At 38.3% G+C, this 19,909-nt stretch overlaps 1 protein-coding gene across 1 annotated transcript; it reads right to left on the bottom strand.

Moving 5' to 3' along the window:
• Positions 1–10,403: 10,403 nt before the first annotated feature.
• On the bottom strand, positions 10,404–13,782 carry LOC104604084 (receptor-like protein EIX2). The gene has a single exon (XM_010268315.3). It carries the CDS (start codon positions 13,546–13,548, stop codon positions 10,546–10,548), a length of 3,003 nt encoding a protein of 1,000 aa, XP_010266617.3. The 5' UTR covers positions 13,549–13,782; the 3' UTR covers positions 10,404–10,545.
• Between the last annotated feature and the right edge of the window lie 6,127 nt (positions 13,783–19,909).

Below are 19,909 nucleotides of genomic sequence, written 5' to 3'. Positions count from 1 at the left end.
CTAAATTGGTATTTAATGGGCTGACACGCCAAATGCCTAATTGCAGTGGTTCACGTTATTAGTTGTGGGTTGTAAGCCCATTACCTGAATTATTGTTTGGCGTTTTATTATTTGTGTAAGCGTTTACCTGAATTATTGTTTGGGCGTTTTTTTATTATTTGTGTGAGTGTTGAAAAATGGTTAATTTGGGCTGATTCCATCAGTTAGGCTCCATTTGAAAGGAATGCAAACTAAGCTTAAGGCACATAGGCACATAGGCTACAGGAATGACACTGGTTATTGGGGACCAACGTACAATAAAGAGTGTCAAGAGGACCGGCATGCCTTAATTCCAGCTTAACGCACTAAAAAGGTGATCAGTTCATTCAGCTACAGCGGAGAACGAAGAACACAAGTACACAACCACCTGTTACTTGACAGATTTTTGAACACTTCACATTATCAGGAAATAATGACGCACGAAACAAGGCGATAAACAACAGACTAGAGATCTGAGAAGAGAAATTTCATAAAAACCATCTGAAAAACATCAATTCACCGTCTATCCTAGTTTAACTTTCAACACACAACAAAATGGTGACCGAATTTAGCGGAGACGATACCAACGACTGTAATGACTAGAGAAGGGAATACTGACAAGACAAGCGGTAAGAAAATAAACGCGACAACGAACGTTAATTACAGCAAAAAAATAAAAAACCGAAGCAACCTTATATCAAATGAAAAAAAAAACGTAGCATTGTGTACTTAGCCAACTAATAGAACATGATGTTTTAAGCGAGAAAATGGGCAAAACGGATGGGTCCAGTGAGTTTTGGGGATTCTACAAGAACTGGTTCGGTGAAATTTCCCCACCAGCTCCGGAAGCTCCCTTCTACCCTTCTTTTAGATCTAAATCATTTCAAGAATAGATAAAAGGAACAAACACAGATCACTCCTGAACTTAGTCGATGTACGGAGTATACCTGCTGTGTTCTCGCCTGAACTTAGTCGATGTACAAAGGAGATTTGTGCTTATCGTGACTCTGGGTTACTCTTCTTAGAGGTGCAAATGGATCGGATAATGATCTGATTCAATATGAGATCCAATCCTATTTGGTTGAATTCAGATCACTCCTGTTTAGATCTTTGAGTCAGATAATAGGATCCCATCTGAAATTAGATTAGATTTGAATCACTCCTTATCCAATTCGAGAAGATTCAATTCAATATATATATATATATATATATATAATATTTATATTGTATTTTTATAACTTTGTTATGTTATTTATTTTTTATAAAAAGAATGTATATATAGGATGAAAATAATTAAATAATATAATACTTGTATTTTTTTTTTGTTTTTTCTCTATTTATATTGTTATATTTTATTTTTCTTTTAATAATTTATTAAATTTTAAAGAAAACAAGTTGGATCGGATCAAATCTGAAGATCCAATTTACCGATATGATTCAAATTCAGATTGAGGCCTATCAGATCTGATCAGATCTTCAAATGGATTGGATCTGACAAGAACAGTGTTAGATCGGGTTCGGATATATATTGATTTGAATCCGATCTAATCTATTTGCATCCCTAACTCTTCTTCATACGAAAATGACAAAATGAGTCTCGTCGAGGAGGATTTGCTGGAAGAATACGAGCTTTCCAGCTTTGATTCACTAAGAATGGGGATTATGCTTAGGTTGGAATCAATGAGAGAGTGACACACCGCTACTTCTGTCTTTCGATCTCACCAACAAGAATGATGGGAAGAAGACCAATGGCCGGGGAGGAAGATGGAAGAGAGGAAAAAGGAGTGGGAAGGGTGAGCAACGTTAGGAAATGGAAAAGGTGGGGGGAAGATTTCAATCCACCGCCACTTTGTTCTTCGTCTCTTATGTCCTTTTTAGTTTTTTCTCCTCTCCCCGATTTAGAAAGTTAGGTTTGTTTAAATAGTAGGGTGTGGTGGCAGTTTAATAATTTTGGGGGTTTAGAGGGGTAATTTGGTAATTTTGAGACATGTGGGGTCAAAACTGGTCCAAGGGGTCAAAGCAGGGTCTTGGCTCAATGGTGGGGATTTTTGGGTCGAAGATCAGAAGGTTGAGATGGGTCCGATCGCAGAGAGGGGTTTTGTGTGTAGGCTAGTAAGATTAATCTAAATGGAATCTTTTTAAATGAGTGGGTAAATTAGGGTATTTTTTGTTTAAATTTGGTAGGGTTGGGTTTTTAGATGTTTCAAGTTCATATATGGCGTCAGATTGGGCTAATTGGAGCTGAATCAGACAGATTTGGAAAAGGGCGTGATTCAGTTAATCTAGAGCCTTGAAATTAAATCTTTATGCGGTGGAGAGGCAAACAAGGGTATTTTATTTTAAATTTCATGGGGGAGGGTTTTTGAGCATTTTGGGTTGATTGGCAAGGTTGGATTGGCCCAACTGGTCCCGGATTGGGCGGATCTAGAAAGGTAGTGGTTTGGTCAATCTAGGGCTTTGAAAAGGATTGGGCAGAATTTTTACAATTGGGTATTTTAGGGTATCTGGGGTTTGGTGGTAGTGTTTGATTGGTTTAAGGGGGTCAAGATCGTAAAAATTTGGGTTAACGAGAGGATCTAGAATGGAATATTGGTTTGATGGAAGGGTAAATGGGGGAATCTGTTATGGGCCCGGCATAGGATCCTGTCATGGGTCAGTCCACGGGGAGAACTTCTTGCTTTCCCTTGCGCCTTCCCTTGTGTGCAAACTCTATTGTGGAAAATCGAATGGGTGATTTGTCCAAGAGATCACCGAACTCTCCTTACATCTTTCTTGGTTGAAAAACTGAATGCCTTTACTTCAACTCGTAGCTCCTTAAATAGGAGATTACAGAAGGGAATTCCTTGTTGGATTCGGCTAGGCTAGGGTAATCCAACTCAAACTCAAACTCCTACTTATCTACTCCTAATGGTAATACAACTCTTACTTAAGAAGATAAGATAAGATAAGGATAAGGGATGAGGAATGATGTAGCTGGCGACGAGTTGGCGAGCAGAGCTGTTGTGGCAAGATAAGTGTGGCCCCACCCTGTTGAGCTGTCATATGGGCCCCTCTCTAGTGCTGCTGCCGGATGGTGTGTGTGCGACTCCTAAGTGCTGTTGTGCGCGTTGCTGTGTGTGTTGCTGCCGAGCGGCGCGCGCTGCTGTGCGTGCTGCTACCTATGTTCGTCTGCGTCCATAACATCACACCCTTCCTGGACAACGAGCTTGTCCTCAAGCTCGAGATCTGGGTGGGTGTCGGGAAATACCGTCAGAGGAATCTCGGATAGGTGGAATGACTTTGCCCTCCTGGATCGGGTTCCAATGAAGGGGGTTCATCCTCATCTTCCTCTTGTTTCACCAGGAGGCAGAAAAGTCTCTTGCACTTGTGCCCTACTGAGTAGAATTCATCGCAATTAAAACATTGCCCCCTCGCCCTGCGTTCTGCCATCTCAGCCCTGGACAAGTGCTTAATAGGGGGTGTACCGACGCTGCTCCCCACACTGGATGCTGATATGGAATTGGTGCTCGTCTGTGGCTTCCGTTCCTGGCTGGCTGCTGGATATGGAGCCATTCCGAGTGGTCCCAGGGCTGCCCATGCTGATGGAGGCCGCCCTATACTGAAGGTTCCATGGCTGAGTTGTAGTTTGCGTTCGAAGGCGCGTGCTAGGTTCATGGCTGTGACCAGGTTGGGAGGGTGTTGCATCTCTACGTCCACTCTTAGGGGTTCTGCTAACCCCGCGGTGAACATGTCGACTTGCTAATTTGCGCGAACCGAGGTTGCTCTGGATAGAAGGGTTTGGAACTAGCGTTGGTATTTCTGCCACAGTTCCAGTTTGCTTGAGGTTGATCAACTCGCCCAGCGGGTTGCTTGTCAACGGTGGTCCGAACTTGAGGAGACAATATGATTTAAACTGCTCCCAGCTGAGACTGGGTTCTTCTTGCTCCAGTCTATAGAACCAGAGCTGCGCCTCTTCTGATAGGTGGAAGGCGGCCAGACTGACTTTATCCTTGTCATCGGTACGCTGGTTACGAAAGAACTGTTCGCAGCGATACAGCCATCCTAACGAGTCTACGGTGCCGCTGTAAGATGGAAATTCCAGCCGGCTATACTTGGGAATAACAATGGCTGTTGGGGCAGCGATCTGCTATTTGTTGGACATCTCTGCCCGGTCCGGACGACGGCCGTTGGTGGTGGCGGTTCCCTCAGAGCTTCTTTCTTTGTTGGAGAGGAACGCTTCCAGCAAGCGTCGCAGCTCCCGGGCATCGTCCTTGACCTCACGAACCTCCAAGCTGGTTTCAGCGAGCCTATGCTCTAGCTCGTGGACCCTGGAAGACAGCGACTCCTGTTCCCCCATGACGGTAGGCTCTGATACTAGAATGTTATGGGCACGGGCGTAGGATCTCGTCACGGGTCGGTCCACGGGGAGAACCTCTTGCTTCCCCTTGCGTCTTCCCTTGCGTGTAGACCCTATTGTGGAAAATCGAATGGGTGATTTGTCCAAGAGATCACCGAACTCTCCTTACACATTTCTTGGTTGAAAAACTGAATGCCTTTACTTCAACTCGTAGCTCCTTAAATAGGAGATTACAGAAGGGAATTTCTTGTTGGATTCGGCTAGGCTAGGGTAATCCAACTCAAACTCAAACTCCTAATTACCTACTCCTAATGGTAATACAACTCTTACTTAAGAAAATAAGATAAGATAAGGATAAGGGATGAGGAATGATGTAGCTGGCGGCGAGTTGGCGAGCAGAGCTATTGTGACAAGATAAGTGTGGCCCCACCCTACTGAGCTGTCGTGTGGGCCCCTCTCTAATGCTGCTGCCAAATGGTGCGTGCGCTGCTGCTGTGCGCGCTGCTGCCTATGTTCGCGTGCGTCTATAACAGAATCTTGGTTGTGTTTGATCTAATGCGGGTAGGTATTTTGAGAGGTTCTGCATTTGATGGTTGTGTTTGATCTAATGGTTGGGGTGTAAATGGGGGTTGATTGAGGGTCATCGAGTTGGTATTGGGCAGGTTTAACGATATGTCTAAGGGCTCTCATGAGAAATTCAGGTTTTTAGGTGTTTCGGAGGGATTAAAAGGGTTTGATTGAGAATTTAGTGTGAATTGCGGTTTAGGCGGTGGACCAAACAAAAATTGGGTGTTGACAATTTTGACCAAGAAATATGAACTTGTTGATGGGATTAATGACCCAAATTATTGTGGGTCAAATCGGATTGGTCCAAATTGGTTCAACTAATAAAATTCGAGTTGTAGTCCAATTTATAGCTGAACCAAATGGGTTATTCAAGAACCATGTTGGACCACTACAATTAGTGATTTTGGAAAATTAATCACATCAACAAAATGGATTTTCTAACTTGGTCACGTTACAATGAACATACTTGTTAAATGGGTTTGCCAAAGCAGCCCATTGATATTGCTAGGATGCCAAAATTAAATATTAACAGTAAATCAAAAATTGCTTGGGCCCAAAGGTGAGCAATTGAGATTTAATAAAATCCTAAATGTTAATCATTTGAAGAAATTTAATTCTCTAATACCGAAAGGTATAAGGTAGCAAACTTAAAGCTATGTTTGGTTTGAAGGAAAAGGTGGAAAAGGAAGGGAAATGTAGGAACACTTGTACAAGGTTTATAAAGGTTTCTTTACCTTTTCCTTTCTTTTCCTATTTTTTCCTTCAAACCAAACACACCATAAGTGATGCACAATTAGACAATTTAACAATTGGGTTGAATGCCCAAAGGTAAAACTTAATTGCTTTTATGGAAAAATCTAATATTCTAAATTTAATTCAAATAGTAGTAATTCTTGATTCCTTTGATATTACTGTAATTCCCATTTGGACGGTGAGAATTATGTAGAGCGGAGCGAAATGCTCCACATAAGCTTGGGGTGCAAGGGAAAAGAAAAAAAAAACTGTACTTAATTTCAATGCATCTCAAAGAGAGAGAGAGAAAGCACTTAGATGATTGGGAAAGATCTAACTGAATATGCAAATCTATTGTAAAAGCCCACATAAACAAAGGATAAGAGGTGTGATTCCTAAGAAGGATACCGTGGCTAAGTATCTTGCAACCATTGAATATCATTATGTTGCCTCAAAAAAAGGTGGTCTCACAGACATTATTGAACACATTGGTTAACATGAGATTAGCCTATTTGAAATTTGTGAGAAACCATATTCTAGAAATGAAGGACATAAGCGACAAGCTCAATAGCCTTAGTGTAACTGTTATAGATCCTTTATTCTAACCTCCTTGCCAATTAAGTACAAACCATTTAAAGTGTGATATAATACTTAAAAGGAACCCTGAAGCTTCAATAGGCTCCTAACCATGTGTCTCCAAGAAGAGGAGAGGCTTAAACAAGAGAGGTTAGACAGCTAATCTTATTACGAAAGGTGAAAAGAAGAGGAAAACCCCTATTCAAAAGAACAAGGGGCACAAAAATACTAATGGAAAGCCAAACATCAAGCCTACTAGCTTCTTCTATAAGAAGAAGGGCCATTTTTGAAGTGATTAAAAAGGGTTTAAGAGCTAGCTAGAAAAGAAGGGTCATTGTTGGGAGTTGTTAAATTGATTAGCTTCCATGTCTTAACACAACCATGTACGTGGTTCTGTCGATCCCTTGGCCCAATAGAACCCAGGTTCAACGGTGGGTGTTTTAGAAGTTTTGTTATTTGGTATTCTTTTTGTTGTCTTAATTAAATGGGAAAATTCCCGATAGGTACCCTATACTTTAGGCTGAGTGTTATTTTAGTACCTAGACTTTAAAACGTGGCAATTTAGTATCCGAATTTTTGAAATGCGACAATCTAGTACCTATCGTTAATAAATTGTCAGTTATATATATCACGTGACCTCATGTGTGATTTAAGATTTTTAAAAATGTCAAAAGTACCCTTGAACACTGTTCATCATATTCTTTTTGAAGAAAATGAAAGAGAGCCCAAACTCGATCATCATTTCATGATGTAAATCCAAGAACCCAAAATAAAGGGCTCACCGCTTGCTATCATCCAAGAGCCGAAATAAAGGAAGGCAGGAAGCGACAAACCCATGTAGAGTTTGTCGCCTACAAGCGACGACGTCAAATGCAAAGTGCAGACTGTGAGTTCATAGGTTTTCGTCTGTATTTGTAATCCAAACACTCAAGAGCAGAAGGAAAATCTCAGCACTCAAGAGCAGACTGAGATTTGTGTGCGTCGTGATGGAATGTTTAATATTAGCATATTTTGTTTTCGTTTCTATCATGTAAGAAGATAAAGTCAGTCAGAAAGCCCTTATCCTGTGATTTTTGATGGAGTTTTCTTGCTGTTCTCCCAAGTAGGTCCTTTCTTGACATTCAAATTTATGTTCTTAACTCAACTAAGACTTGCCTCAACTATATGGGGTCGATGGCATGAATTATGTTCTACCATTCCATTCTGTTCAGTGCTAGATCTATAAACTTGTATGATCTTTTGTCCCTATCCAAAAACTTGTATGGTCATTTCTTTTCATTGCTGCTGTAGATGGTCTTCTTTGCAACCCATCAACATGTGTTGGGTTCTGACAGTCTTCTTCAAGGAGACTTTTGCTTACAAGTGTCCATTGTCTTTTGAAAAGAATACAAATACAAATCAGGGAGACCAAACAGACATTAACTGGATCTTTCTATGCAGATTCCAAACTAGCTAATAATTAATGTAGGATTTAATTTCAACCCCCAGACTTTCCATTGAGACATCTGAGGGAGACTTGACTTGCACAGAGTTTGATTTTAATCATCAATGGAACTGGTTTTGGACTTGGAAAAAAAAAGAAAGAAAATTCAGATCCGTTTTAACTTTTTAACGCAAACTAAGTTTGTATATTTTGTACAGTGTTAGATCCTGTTGGAAACATGTTGGAAGGAGATACTGACTCGTGTTAAAATTCTATGATATGGATAAAAATGGACTTTATAGTCAAATTTCCAAGTCTTCAAAGTTAATCTCCATTCTGGCACACATCAGACTTTGTTCCAAATTCTTCATTGTATGTACACGGACAATATATGACTTTATGATCTTTACTACAATCAAATGCATAAGGATCTTTCTATGCAACTTCCAACTATCTGCATCAACAATCAAGCGAAAGGAGAGATTGGAGTGGTTGTGGGGCATATGCACTTGCTGACTGACTTGGGTGTTATTATTGGTTAAACAGTCCTGAACACAGCCATCAAATGCAGCTAAATCTGACTTGGGTTGATATCAACCCTAGACCAACCTAATGTGCTAGAACCTCAACCCTATAATCTTAAACCTACCTGGCTTCCTCAAGGTTTTCAACCATAAAATCAGGTTTGGGTTAGAACCTTATTTATAAAGTTCTATCTATCTATCTAATACATGAAGTTGATATATAGACATTATCATATTATGTTGAAATTTTACAATGAATTCATCCTTCATCATCATCCTCCCTCTTCTCTCTCTCTCTCTTTCTTAGATAAATATAATATTTTTATGGGGAATCTATGTTATTGGAAAAGACATGGTACCGAAAGATGTTTAAATCAAAGTACCCTGTGAATTTGATGAATACCACCTGATTGGTCACTTATTTTATGATACCGATTGATTGGCTGTAAATTTTTTGAGTAACATGTCTTTCTGGTATCATAATCAAACCTTACTTCATAAATAAGCCAATATATGTATCATAAGTAATGGACACGAATATACAGTTGCAGGTGAATTCATGGGGCTCGGGTTGCATTTAAGTTATTGGGCCAACTCAAATTGCATCCCTTGAAGGAAAAGTTCATTGAATGAGGGTTCTGGCTAAGCCGATATTTTAATGGTTCTTATGTCCATAAAAACTATCAAAATGGTTATCAGAAAGCCCACTGAATCACCAATTACCACTTTAACTTCCAGTCTGATTCATTGATTCAAGCTTGATGAAATATCACTCAATTGATTACCACTTTTATGATACTGATTCATTGGTTACAATTTTTTTCGATAACATAATCGATCCCTTAATTAAAATAAGATAATGTTAGATTATTTGTATGAAAGATCTCACTTATGTCCCACAATTATCTTGGAGGACTTCTTTTCTACGTATTAGTACAGTTGAATGAAGAATTTAAATATTTAATTCAATCATACAGATGTTGTGGGTCCAAAATGGCTTCAACTTTTATGACAAAAACATGTGGATCTTTCTATGCAATTTCCAAGCTAGAAAAGTAGCTATATATAAACGTATTGATTCCGATTTAGGAGTGAAGAAAAAATGGGTCAAGGTAGCCTCAACTCAGATAGGATCGGCTCTAGCTACTTCTATCCAATTTTTTAAGTTGCATTTAATTAAGAACCAAATGTGCTGCGTGATGTCAACTTCCAAAAGGTCTACCACCACTACAGTGGTGTAGAACTAAGGTCCTGTTTGGGTTATGGGAATAGGGGTCCGGAATTAGAATCGGAATGGATAAAATCGGCAATCCTGTTCTCATTCATAGTGGAATGACATTCCCCCATTTGAGGGAATAGCCATTCCCTTCCTCTTCCTAACTTGAAAGTGAAATCCCATTCCAATTGATTTAAATTCCTGTTTGATTCAACTAAACTACGGAAATAAATCATTCAGATTCTGATTTTGAAAGATTTCGATTCTCAACTGGAAACCAAATGAACCCTAAAAAATTGCACATTTTGATTTAATTAGATTTTGCTTTCAACTCTTCAATTCCAATGCCTGACGTCTCGAGTTGTTTGGCTCAAAAGTGACTTGTTTCATTTAAAAAGGTTGCACCAACAAAGCAACCGTGAAATTAAAAATGGAAGGGGAGATGGGCGCGCTCTCAAAAGTTCTGAAATCGAAGTAGATACAATCATACAAAACCAAATCCTGACATTCTCACAAGTTATTTGAACTTCCAAATTAAATTTAAGAAGGTTAAGTCACAAGTGATTTGCATTTGTGCATGTATTTAATAAATTGTGGTAAATTAGTTACCATCACGAGGAGGATTATATCATGCATCACTAATGGTAAATTAGTGATTTTGTATTGACCTTGAAATGAAAGAAAATATAGACAGATAACTTAAATTCTACAACGAAGATCTACATAGTAACCAAATAAGCGTTAAATGAGGCCTGATTTTGGTGGTGTACATAAAACGCGAAAGGATCATGTACAATTAGTGGATGCATAAGATGATGAAACCTTAATTATAATAATGAAACCGTACTGTGGAATATGAGGCAATTAATTGTATATTAATTGAAGGAACAACACACATGGAGTTAGATGGGATTGTTTCTTCAGATAGATTTTGAGGATTTTGCTTTCAATGTGTGGTAAGATAGCTAACTTGCTATTATTCAATATTCAAATTCTGATTGAAAAGATTAATTAGAACTAATGGTTTATTAAGTTCCTTATCTATTGCTCATACTACACATTGTAATAACAAGTGCTTATATTTATAACATACATACAATATTAAAAGACTTGTATATTGCCAGCATCATGAAACAACTCCTTGTGTGAAACATTAGACTCTTCCAAATTTTAATTTTCTTTGCAGGCGAATGACACTCAATGCAATTACTATGAAGACCCAATCTTTCATATCATTCAAGAAATTGAAATAGGCGTGCCTCCATGACTTCTTCAAGAGTAAAGTGCCACAAACTCCCCAAAAACCGACCACAAATCCTGGGAGCATGCTTATATAAAACCATTGCATCTCAGAATCAGAAGAGTCCTTGTCTTCACTACCAGCATTAACAAGGGATGTGGGACCTTGAGAAGGTTTCTCATCATCCTCACACTTCCTTGAAAGTGGCGACCCACAAAGATAGGGATTACCATTATAAATGGAAGAATCGTTGAGTGTTTGGAGCTGGTTGCCTGATGGGATCCTCCCTGATAGGTTGTTATAAGAAAGGTCCAAATGATTCAAGGAAGATATGGAAGATAAGCTTTGAGGGATCTGGCCAGAAAGTTGGTTTCTTGAGAGATCAAGAGTTTCTAACCATTTCAAGTCACCAATCTTATCGGGGATGTTTCCTGTGAGTTGGTTCATTGAAAAATTCAATGTTCCTAATCCAGAGAGGTTTGTGATTCCATCAGGAATCTTCCCTGATAGATCATTGCTGGAAAGATCTATGCTCTTTACAAGGTCTAGAATTCCATATGTATTATACTCAACTTCTCTTCCTTTTGCTATTATCATCATGTGTTGATCATACCCCTGATACCGAAGACGTTTAGCGTAAGGAAGCCATAAACCATTGAAAGCACTCAAATTGCCAAAACACAGAGGAATGGGACCTGACAGATTATTATGAGCAAGGTCTAAGAAATGAAGAGAAGAGAAATGACACAGTTGTTTTGGAATATCTCCCACGAATGAGTTTGACCGTAAGCGTAGAAACACCAAGGGAGCACTGGTTTCTCCGATCAATGTCATCAAGTTTCCAGAAAATTTATTCTCACCAAGATCAAGGCTCATTAAAGATGTGCAACTTTTCAAGGACGGTAGCTCCCCGTTAAAGCTATTGTTACTCAATATCAACCATTCAAGTGAAGCCAAAGAACTGAATGAACTTGGAATAGTACCCGTTAGGCTATTGTTGGCCAAGTCTACAATCGACAGTTGCTGTAAATCCTCCCAATCCCAAGGGAGCTCACCAGATAATTGATTATTTGAGAGAATAAGAAGTCTTAGGGATTCTATTTTAGTTATGGAAGGGGGAATGCTGCCACTTAAATTGTTCCACGAAAGATCTAACAAAAGCAAGTGCAATGAAATGTTGCCACCAATATCGGGTGGTATAGGACCGGAGAACAAGTTATTTCCCAGATGTAGAGATCGTAATGGTGAAGACCAAAATTGCCGAAGTGGTAGTTGGCCCTCTAAGCGATTGAAGCTTAAATCCACTTCCGATCCCTGTTGAAGGACGGAGGAGTTTGGCACCTTTCCAGTTAATTTGTTGTGAGAGAGATTCAACAGTCGTACAGACTTTGACAATAATTTCCAAAACCAAGTGGGTATCTCATCGGAAATCCCAACATTTGTTAAGGATATGGAAGAAAGCTGGTTTTGAGTATGAAGCCATGAAGGAAAACGAGGGCCCAGTTGTAAGTCAGACACAACGAGATACTTGAGATTGAAAGGAGGAACCCAATCGTTTGTCACATTGAAAACCAGTGACGACTTTCCTGATGAAGAGGATATGAATAATGCCTCTAACCTTGTGAGGTTTGTAAAATGATGTTCTGAAAGAACACCTTCCCAAGAATTGTCATGGAGATACAAGTAAACCAGACCTGAGAGCTGCCCGACCTTTATTGGAATGGCCCCATTTATTTGATTGTATGAAAGGTCTAGCTTCTCTAACAATGACAAGTTTCCGATGGATGCAGGCAGAGGACCGGTAAATTGATTTTCAGAAAGGTCTAGGCTGTCCAAAGAGGACAAGTTTCCAATGGATGCAGGCAAAGATCCATTAAACTGATTAAAACTTAAGTCTAACATCTTTATCCTTTTGCATCTCACCAGGATATCCACAAGTTTGTCTACCTCACCACCAATTCTGTTACCTGCCAAAACTAAACTCTGCAATCGGCAAAGAGTTTCCTTGGCTTTTGGTGGCATACTCTGATCAATAATGTTGAGATTGACAGACAAATTAGGATCTTTGGGACGATTGTAGCCAAAATCAAGATTAACAAGGCTACTGACATTAAGAAAGAATGGAAGTATTGAGATGTTGAGAGAGTTAAAGGAGAGATCAAGGTCCAAAAGGGATGTAAGATTAACGAATGGGGGAGAGAGAGGAGTGCTGTGAAGTTGACAATCACCCAACTTTAACTCTTTAAGAGAACCAAGCTTATTAATTGATTGTAGCCAATTTGTTCCCAGTTTGCTCATATCCACAGATCCCATGTTAAGGTACTCCAAAGAAGACATACCCAAGAGCCAATCAAGGCAGTTGACATTCAATTTGTAGAAAGGAAATAACCGTGTTGAAAGATCTAGATGACGCAAGTTGGAAAGGTTTCCAAGATGGGAAGGAATTGTTCCACTAAATTGAGCATAAGAGAGATTGAGATATCTCAACTTCTTGAATGATCCAATGAAATTAGGGATAGGGATCCCTCCAAAATTGTTAGTGCTCAGATCTAAGTAATTCAAATGTTCCAAATTGAGCAAAGGATTTAATGGCTCACCGACTAAGGATGACAATCCCCAGCTCCCATCTTGGCATGGGTCGCCCAGGTCAAGCTGGACCACACGGCCAGTCCTATTGTTGCAACGGATGCCTCTCCAGCTACAGCAGTCATTACCCACCCAAGAAGAGAGGTCGCCACATCGATCTGTCAGGTTTTCTTTGAAGTCGAGGAGTGCTGCTCTCTCCATCTCCATACAACCCACCTTGTTATCACTGTGGTCGCAGGAACAAGGTTTTACAGTTTCGAGGAATGGGAACCCTGATAACATTATGAAAAGAAGAAAAACAAGTTGAAGTTGAAGGGGCGTGACGCCCATGGTTATTATTATTTCCACACAATCCCTCTCGCCTCTCACCCAGTGGCAGTGGAAGACTGGAAGTAATGGACGTTTCTTGACCTCAACTCACCCAGTGGTAGTGGAAGAAAATGTGCACACCTTAGTCTCTGTACAGGTGCCATGCATACAAATGTTTCTCCGGAATGACATCAGATCAGACTTTACCTTGTGAACCAGAAATTAGTGTAGTCCAAGAGACTAGGATTAGGATTAGGAATTTAGGATATCTACAACAATCAATAATTCTTTGCAACTTTCCACGACCAAGACATCTTAAACTTCACGGCGACGTTTAGAAATTAGAATGAATCTGAACTATATATATATATATATATATATATATATGTTAGTCCGGATTGAAACTTCTTGGATATGAGGAGTGAGGAAAATATGTGACTCTTTTTATTTATTTATTTATTTGATAATATAATCTTTTTATCAGTTACCAATTTTTTCTGACGTATTTATTTGATAATATAATTTTTTCTCCCAAGTATCTTGGCATTCAAATTTATGTTCTTAACTCAACTAAGCCTTGCCTCAACTATATGGGGTCGATTGCATGAATTATATTCTACCATTCCATTCTGTTCAGTGCTAGATCCATAAACTTGTAAGATCATTTCACATTACTTCAGCCCATGTCTTTTTTGGTTTGTCCCTATTCATAAACTTGTAAGATCATTTCTTCTCATTGGTGCTGTAGATGATCTTCTTGGCAACCGATCAACATGTGTTGGGTTGTGACAGTCTTCTTCAGGGAGACTTTTGCATACAAGTGTCCATTGTCTTTTGAAAAGAATACAAATACAAATATGTAAAGTGCAAATCAGTATTTTAAAAGCACGGTTCCAGGCGAGGGGTTCCCTAAATTCCCTAAGGCGTATTCCAGAGGCGCTGACCCCTTTGAGGTGTATGTCTTGTGCACTTTATTCATGACTAGAGGCGTACACATCATGCGCCCCATGCACATCTCATATAAAAAGACTGAAAAAAAAAAGAAAAAAGAAAAAGAAGGTAAGGAAAGGAAAAGAAACGAAAAGGAAGGGAAAGAGGAAGAAAGAAAGAGAAAAAAAGATAAAAGGAAAGGGAAGGGAAGGGAAGAAAAGATAAGGGGAAAGAAAGTGGTTTGCCCTCGGCTCCTTTGGTTGGGGGATCTTCACCCCCCTCAAACCCCTCAGACCCCCCCATGTCCCCATCCCCCTTTTCAGTGCAGCCCAATTTGTTTTTTTCTGTGCATGTGTTCGGGGGGGGGGGGGGGTCTTGCTTCGTTTCGGTTTTCTCACTTCACTTATCGCCTCTGCTTAGACAAGACCTCCCTTTCAACTATTGTTGTGCATCTTTATTTTTCTTAGTATAAAAGATTTTTATTAAAAATAAAGAAAAAGTGAGATCCCCCTTCCTCTTCTTCCTCCCCTTCATTTTCTTTCTTCCTCTTGACCCCATCTTCTTAAGGAGGCTTACGCCTCCTTGTTTTTGGGAGGCTTATGCCTCTTATGTTCTAAACTATGCCTCATGCATCCAAATAGTGGAATGGCTCACGTCATGCCTCCACGTTTTAAAATATTGGTGCAAATATATACAGAATAATACAAAAAACAAGGTTTTGCACTCTACATATTTGTATTTGTACTCCTTCCAAACACAGCCAAATGATCATCTAAGTAATAATTTTTTTTATCAGCAACATCTAAGTAATTATTACTGATCTAGTATGATGCTAGCTTATCTACATAAACTTTTTAGGTTTATTTATGCATCTCTATTGGTTTGTGCTGATATAATACACAGCACATGAACTTTTTACTAGTCTTATTATTTAATGGATGTGTCCCAGAATCCTTTTTTTTTTTAATATTGTCAAGTCAGATTCTTGGAGATATGTTAGATTCTGCGCCCGTTTGGGAGGGCTGAAGTGCAGCAACTCTCCCCATATGATTTTTATTTGCACCAATAATATCCTACTAATGTTTAGTAATTTTTTTAATTTATATCTTTATTTTAAAGCACTCATATTTTTGGCAGAGGATGGATTATTCTAGCAAGAGCAGAATAGGACACTATGGAGAGATTGTTCTTGTGAAATTAAGAATGGTTTTTTGGCTGTAGCAAAATTAATGAGGGGTTGAAACGTAAAAGTTTTGTAAGAATATCGTTTTAGTTGGTTGGTTCTGAAACATTGGGTTAAAAGGGAAATTCTATAAAATAGTTGTAAGGTGAGTAATACCACTAGAAAAGACATGATAAAAAATGAAGTGATTTGAAGGAATAGTAGCTCCAGTAGGCAATAAAATGAGAAAAAGTCAACTTGAACACCTTAGTTACGTGCATAGAAGACCATCTAGTAAGAAGTGGTTTGTTACAAGTTTAAGGGGATAGAAGAGCTTGGATTGAAGTAATAAGAAATGATTTTAAGTGTTCATAATTTTACAAAGGATATGGAACTAATAACAGAGTGAAGTGCCAAACAAGATTCAAGTAGCCAATCCCAAGGGAAAAGAGGTTCCATTTATAGTTATTTTTTTTTATAAAACATTATTTTTGTGCCAACAAGTAGTGTGTTCTTGGATAATTGCATGGATAACTTCCAAGGTTGTTATTTTTTTTTTTTTGTAAGAGAACTATACTATTACTCGAAAATGTGCATGTGCACGTGGCAATTTTGGCATGTTGATGATGACAATGCTAATAATATACATCTATTTTTTTTAATTTTCTTTTATATTTTTGTATACGAAATAATACTTATATATCACACTTATTTTTGTTTAATATAAATGAATATATAATAGCAGAGATATATCCAACTATTTTCTATATTTTCTTTTATTTTTTGTTTATTTCTATTTTAAATATGACATCATGGGTTTACTTAATTGCCGTGGAATAAAGGTTTTATTTTTGGGTCTGTTTAAAAAGACATGGATTTTATATTGTTAAATGTATTGGATATAGATTTAATTAGTAAAATTTATTGGTGAGAAGAAAACACTTTAGTCATAAGATTTAATAAGAGGGAATGAAATGAGATGAAAAATAGTAATTCAAATTGCATGATATGCCCTTACAATTAGATAATTAAAGAGGGACTAATTTAAAAAATAAAGATGTTTTAATCAATAAGAAAAGCTTCACAAACTCATTTTTACTTTTAGCGGTAGGATTACTGGATTAATAGATTAATAGGGTTAGGTCGATGTACAACCATTGTGTAGAACCATGAAGATGTACATTTTGACGTTACTTGATTCTGCTGGCATCGTGCCAATGCCTGACAAGTTCTTTGACTACAAGAGTGACTTCTTTCTGGCAAAACATCTGTGGAATTAGAAGATGTAACGGGAGATAGACCTTCAAATGTTTTTGAACTATAAATCAGAGTAGGTGCATAATGAAATGCAGACATTTCTCATAACTTATTTAAACTTGTAAATTAAATTTGAAGGTGAAGTGATTTGCACATGGTTTTAAAAATCAGACTGGAAACAGAATCATTTTGGCCATCAGTTCCTGGGTCAAATGGAGATATTTTTAGTATTGACCATGAAATATTGAAAGAAAATGGAGATCAGTAGTTTGATTACATTCTTGATTAATGGATGCATAAAACGAACCTAATTATAATAATGAAACCATGTGTGGAATATGAAGCAATTATATATTGAATTAGATGGGGTTGTTTCTCAAGATAAGCTTTTGGGAATTTTGCTTCAATGTGGTCAAATTTTATTTTGAAAGACAAGAAATTTCATGCATACCAAATTCAGTATTCAAGTTTTGATTGGAAAGATTATAACAAATTAATGATTTACTAATTTCCTCATCTTTTGCTCATGGTACTCATTGTAACAACAAGTGCTTATATATACACAATATTAAAAGACTTATTCCCATTTTGAAACAACTCCTTGTCTAAAACATGCAACCCTTCCAAACTTCATTTTTCTTCGCAGACGAGCAACACTGGATGTAATTACCAGGAAGTAAAGTGCCGCAAATTTTCCATAAACCGACATCCACAAATCCTGGGAGGATGCCAATGTAATAAACTGAAGAAAGTTGATTTTGAGTGTGAAGGCATGGAGGAAAATCAGGGCCCAATGTAAGCAATGTTTTTGACAACTGACCATGGCACATTATCAATTTAAATAAAACATAAATATATATCTGTATATATGTATAATGTATTACATATAATATATGGAACTTATATTTTTATTTATAAAAATTGCTAAAAATTGATATTTAAAGCCAAAGAAAGAATTTTTTTAACGAAAATAACTGGGCAAGACACCTTTGGCAGCTTTGAGAGCACTCAGATCTTGAAAAGTTACCTAAAGTAAAAAAAAAAAAAAGAAATATCACCCCAATGGGACAATAGAGAACAGAGTTATGGATTTCAGAAGTTTGTATATTCTGTATACATGTAGTGTGTAACCCATGACCTGAAGATCAGGTCAAAGGATCAACAATTCAACCACCTGGGATGAATGGGTTTTGACTAAATCGATTTTTGGTAAAATCCCAGATTTTAGAAAAACTAGATCCAGAAACTAGACCCAGTGATGATTCAGCTGTCCAGGTCAATAGTGGGTTCAAAATACTAATTGTAAGTCAGTCATTTGAAGATAGTTGAGATTAAGAGGAACCGATCATTTGTTACGCTAGAAATCAATGACTTTCCAAACGATCGAAGAGGATATGTATATAATTCTTCTATCCTCACGAGGTTTATAAAGTGATGGTCTGAGATAACACTATCCCTAAAGATGTCAAGATAATCGAGTTTGAGAGCTGTCCAATATTTAGTAGAACGGATTGATGCATTAATTCGTTCATTCAATCACAGAAAAGGCTTAGCTTCTCCAAAAATGACAAAGTTTCTGATGGATGCAGGTAGCTAGAGAAGAACTAGTAAAATGATTCTTGAAAAGGTCTAGACTATCGGAGGACCGGAGGACAAGTTTTCAATTGGCTGAGAGTTTCTTGGGCTCTTGGTGCCACAGTCTCGATGTCAAGATTGATAAACAGATTAGGGTCGTCATTAGACCCGTTGCAGACAAAATCAAGAATTATAAGGCGTCTGACTTTAGGAAACCGTATAACTACTAAAGAGTTCACAGAGTTGATTGAGAGATGATCAAGGTCCAGAAGGGACGTAAGACTGTAACAAAAAGAGGAACCAAGATAGTGGACATTCAATTCTGAACAGGGGAATTTCATAATTTCATAAGTCAGAAGGACATGACGCTATAAACGCAAACTTTACTGCACAATCCCTTGAACCCAGAGGCAGTCGAAGTAGATCGATCGATGTCGCTCTTGAGCTCAACTCTATCACCAAAATTCATTTGTATACATGTGATGTATATATAGAAAATGTTCATACATACACCTTCGTAGCATGGGCCAGAGGAGTTAATGCTATCTTTTTGCATAGGAATTTTTGGAAATGAGTCTTCTGTGAGTTGTGACCGTGTATTATCCATTACGTCCCAACACGCAACACCTATGCGGCTATGCTCAACTCTAGCTTCCTGCATAAGGACGTTGGTCTGGAGTTAAATTGGAATTGGGATCTGTTACTCACACAGGGCGCCTTATACTGACCTCACACGCACATCTCACTATCTATTGGGAATATTTCCCCTAAATAACGACGTATAAGTATGGGAGATGTTCTTAATACATAGTGGGATGTGCTTGTGAGGTTGGTGTGAAGCGCCCCATTTGAGGAGCAAATTTGATCTCATTAAATTCAAATCCTTAATTGGATGGCAGGTGATTGTAAAATCAAAGCCCTTCTCTTTGATGCGTTAGTGTGGCCCGACCTTGGTGACGTCCTCACCACAGCAGCACATCTAAGCCATGATTTATGATTTTAACCCTGCACTAAAACCATGTCATAAGAAAAGTGAATTCAAAATGCAGTGGCATGTGGGTGATTAGGAATGGCAAGGGGGCGGGGCGGGGAGCCACTCCTCATCCCTTGAAAACCCTATTTTCATTCTCATCCTCATATCCCTTGGGACAAAATTATCAATATATATATATATATATATATATATATATATATATATATGTATGGATTCCCATGAAGCGGAGATGGGCCCTATGGGGTGGGGAATACTCTCTCGGTCCTTACCAAACAGGATCAAAATTTCGCATTTCCAAGGAAATCAGAAAAAGGGGAAAAATTGCCTTCCCTACGAGAATAATCGATCACCCTAGAGTTGAACAATTTCCTAGTTTGTACAAATGCCACGGCGGGCTTTACTGATTTGGGCTGGGACAGAAGCGTTTTACAATTTCCCTTATAATAATAAGGAAGAATGGGTCA

This window comes from Nelumbo nucifera, chromosome 3 (assembly GCF_055504915.1).
Source record: "Nelumbo nucifera cultivar China Antique chromosome 3, China Antique-T2T, whole genome shotgun sequence".
Classification (NCBI taxonomy): Eukaryota; Viridiplantae; Streptophyta; class Magnoliopsida; order Proteales; family Nelumbonaceae; genus Nelumbo; species Nelumbo nucifera.
The sequence above is the reverse complement of the archived record's forward strand: the minus strand, read 5'-3'. Positions and strand labels throughout refer to the sequence as shown.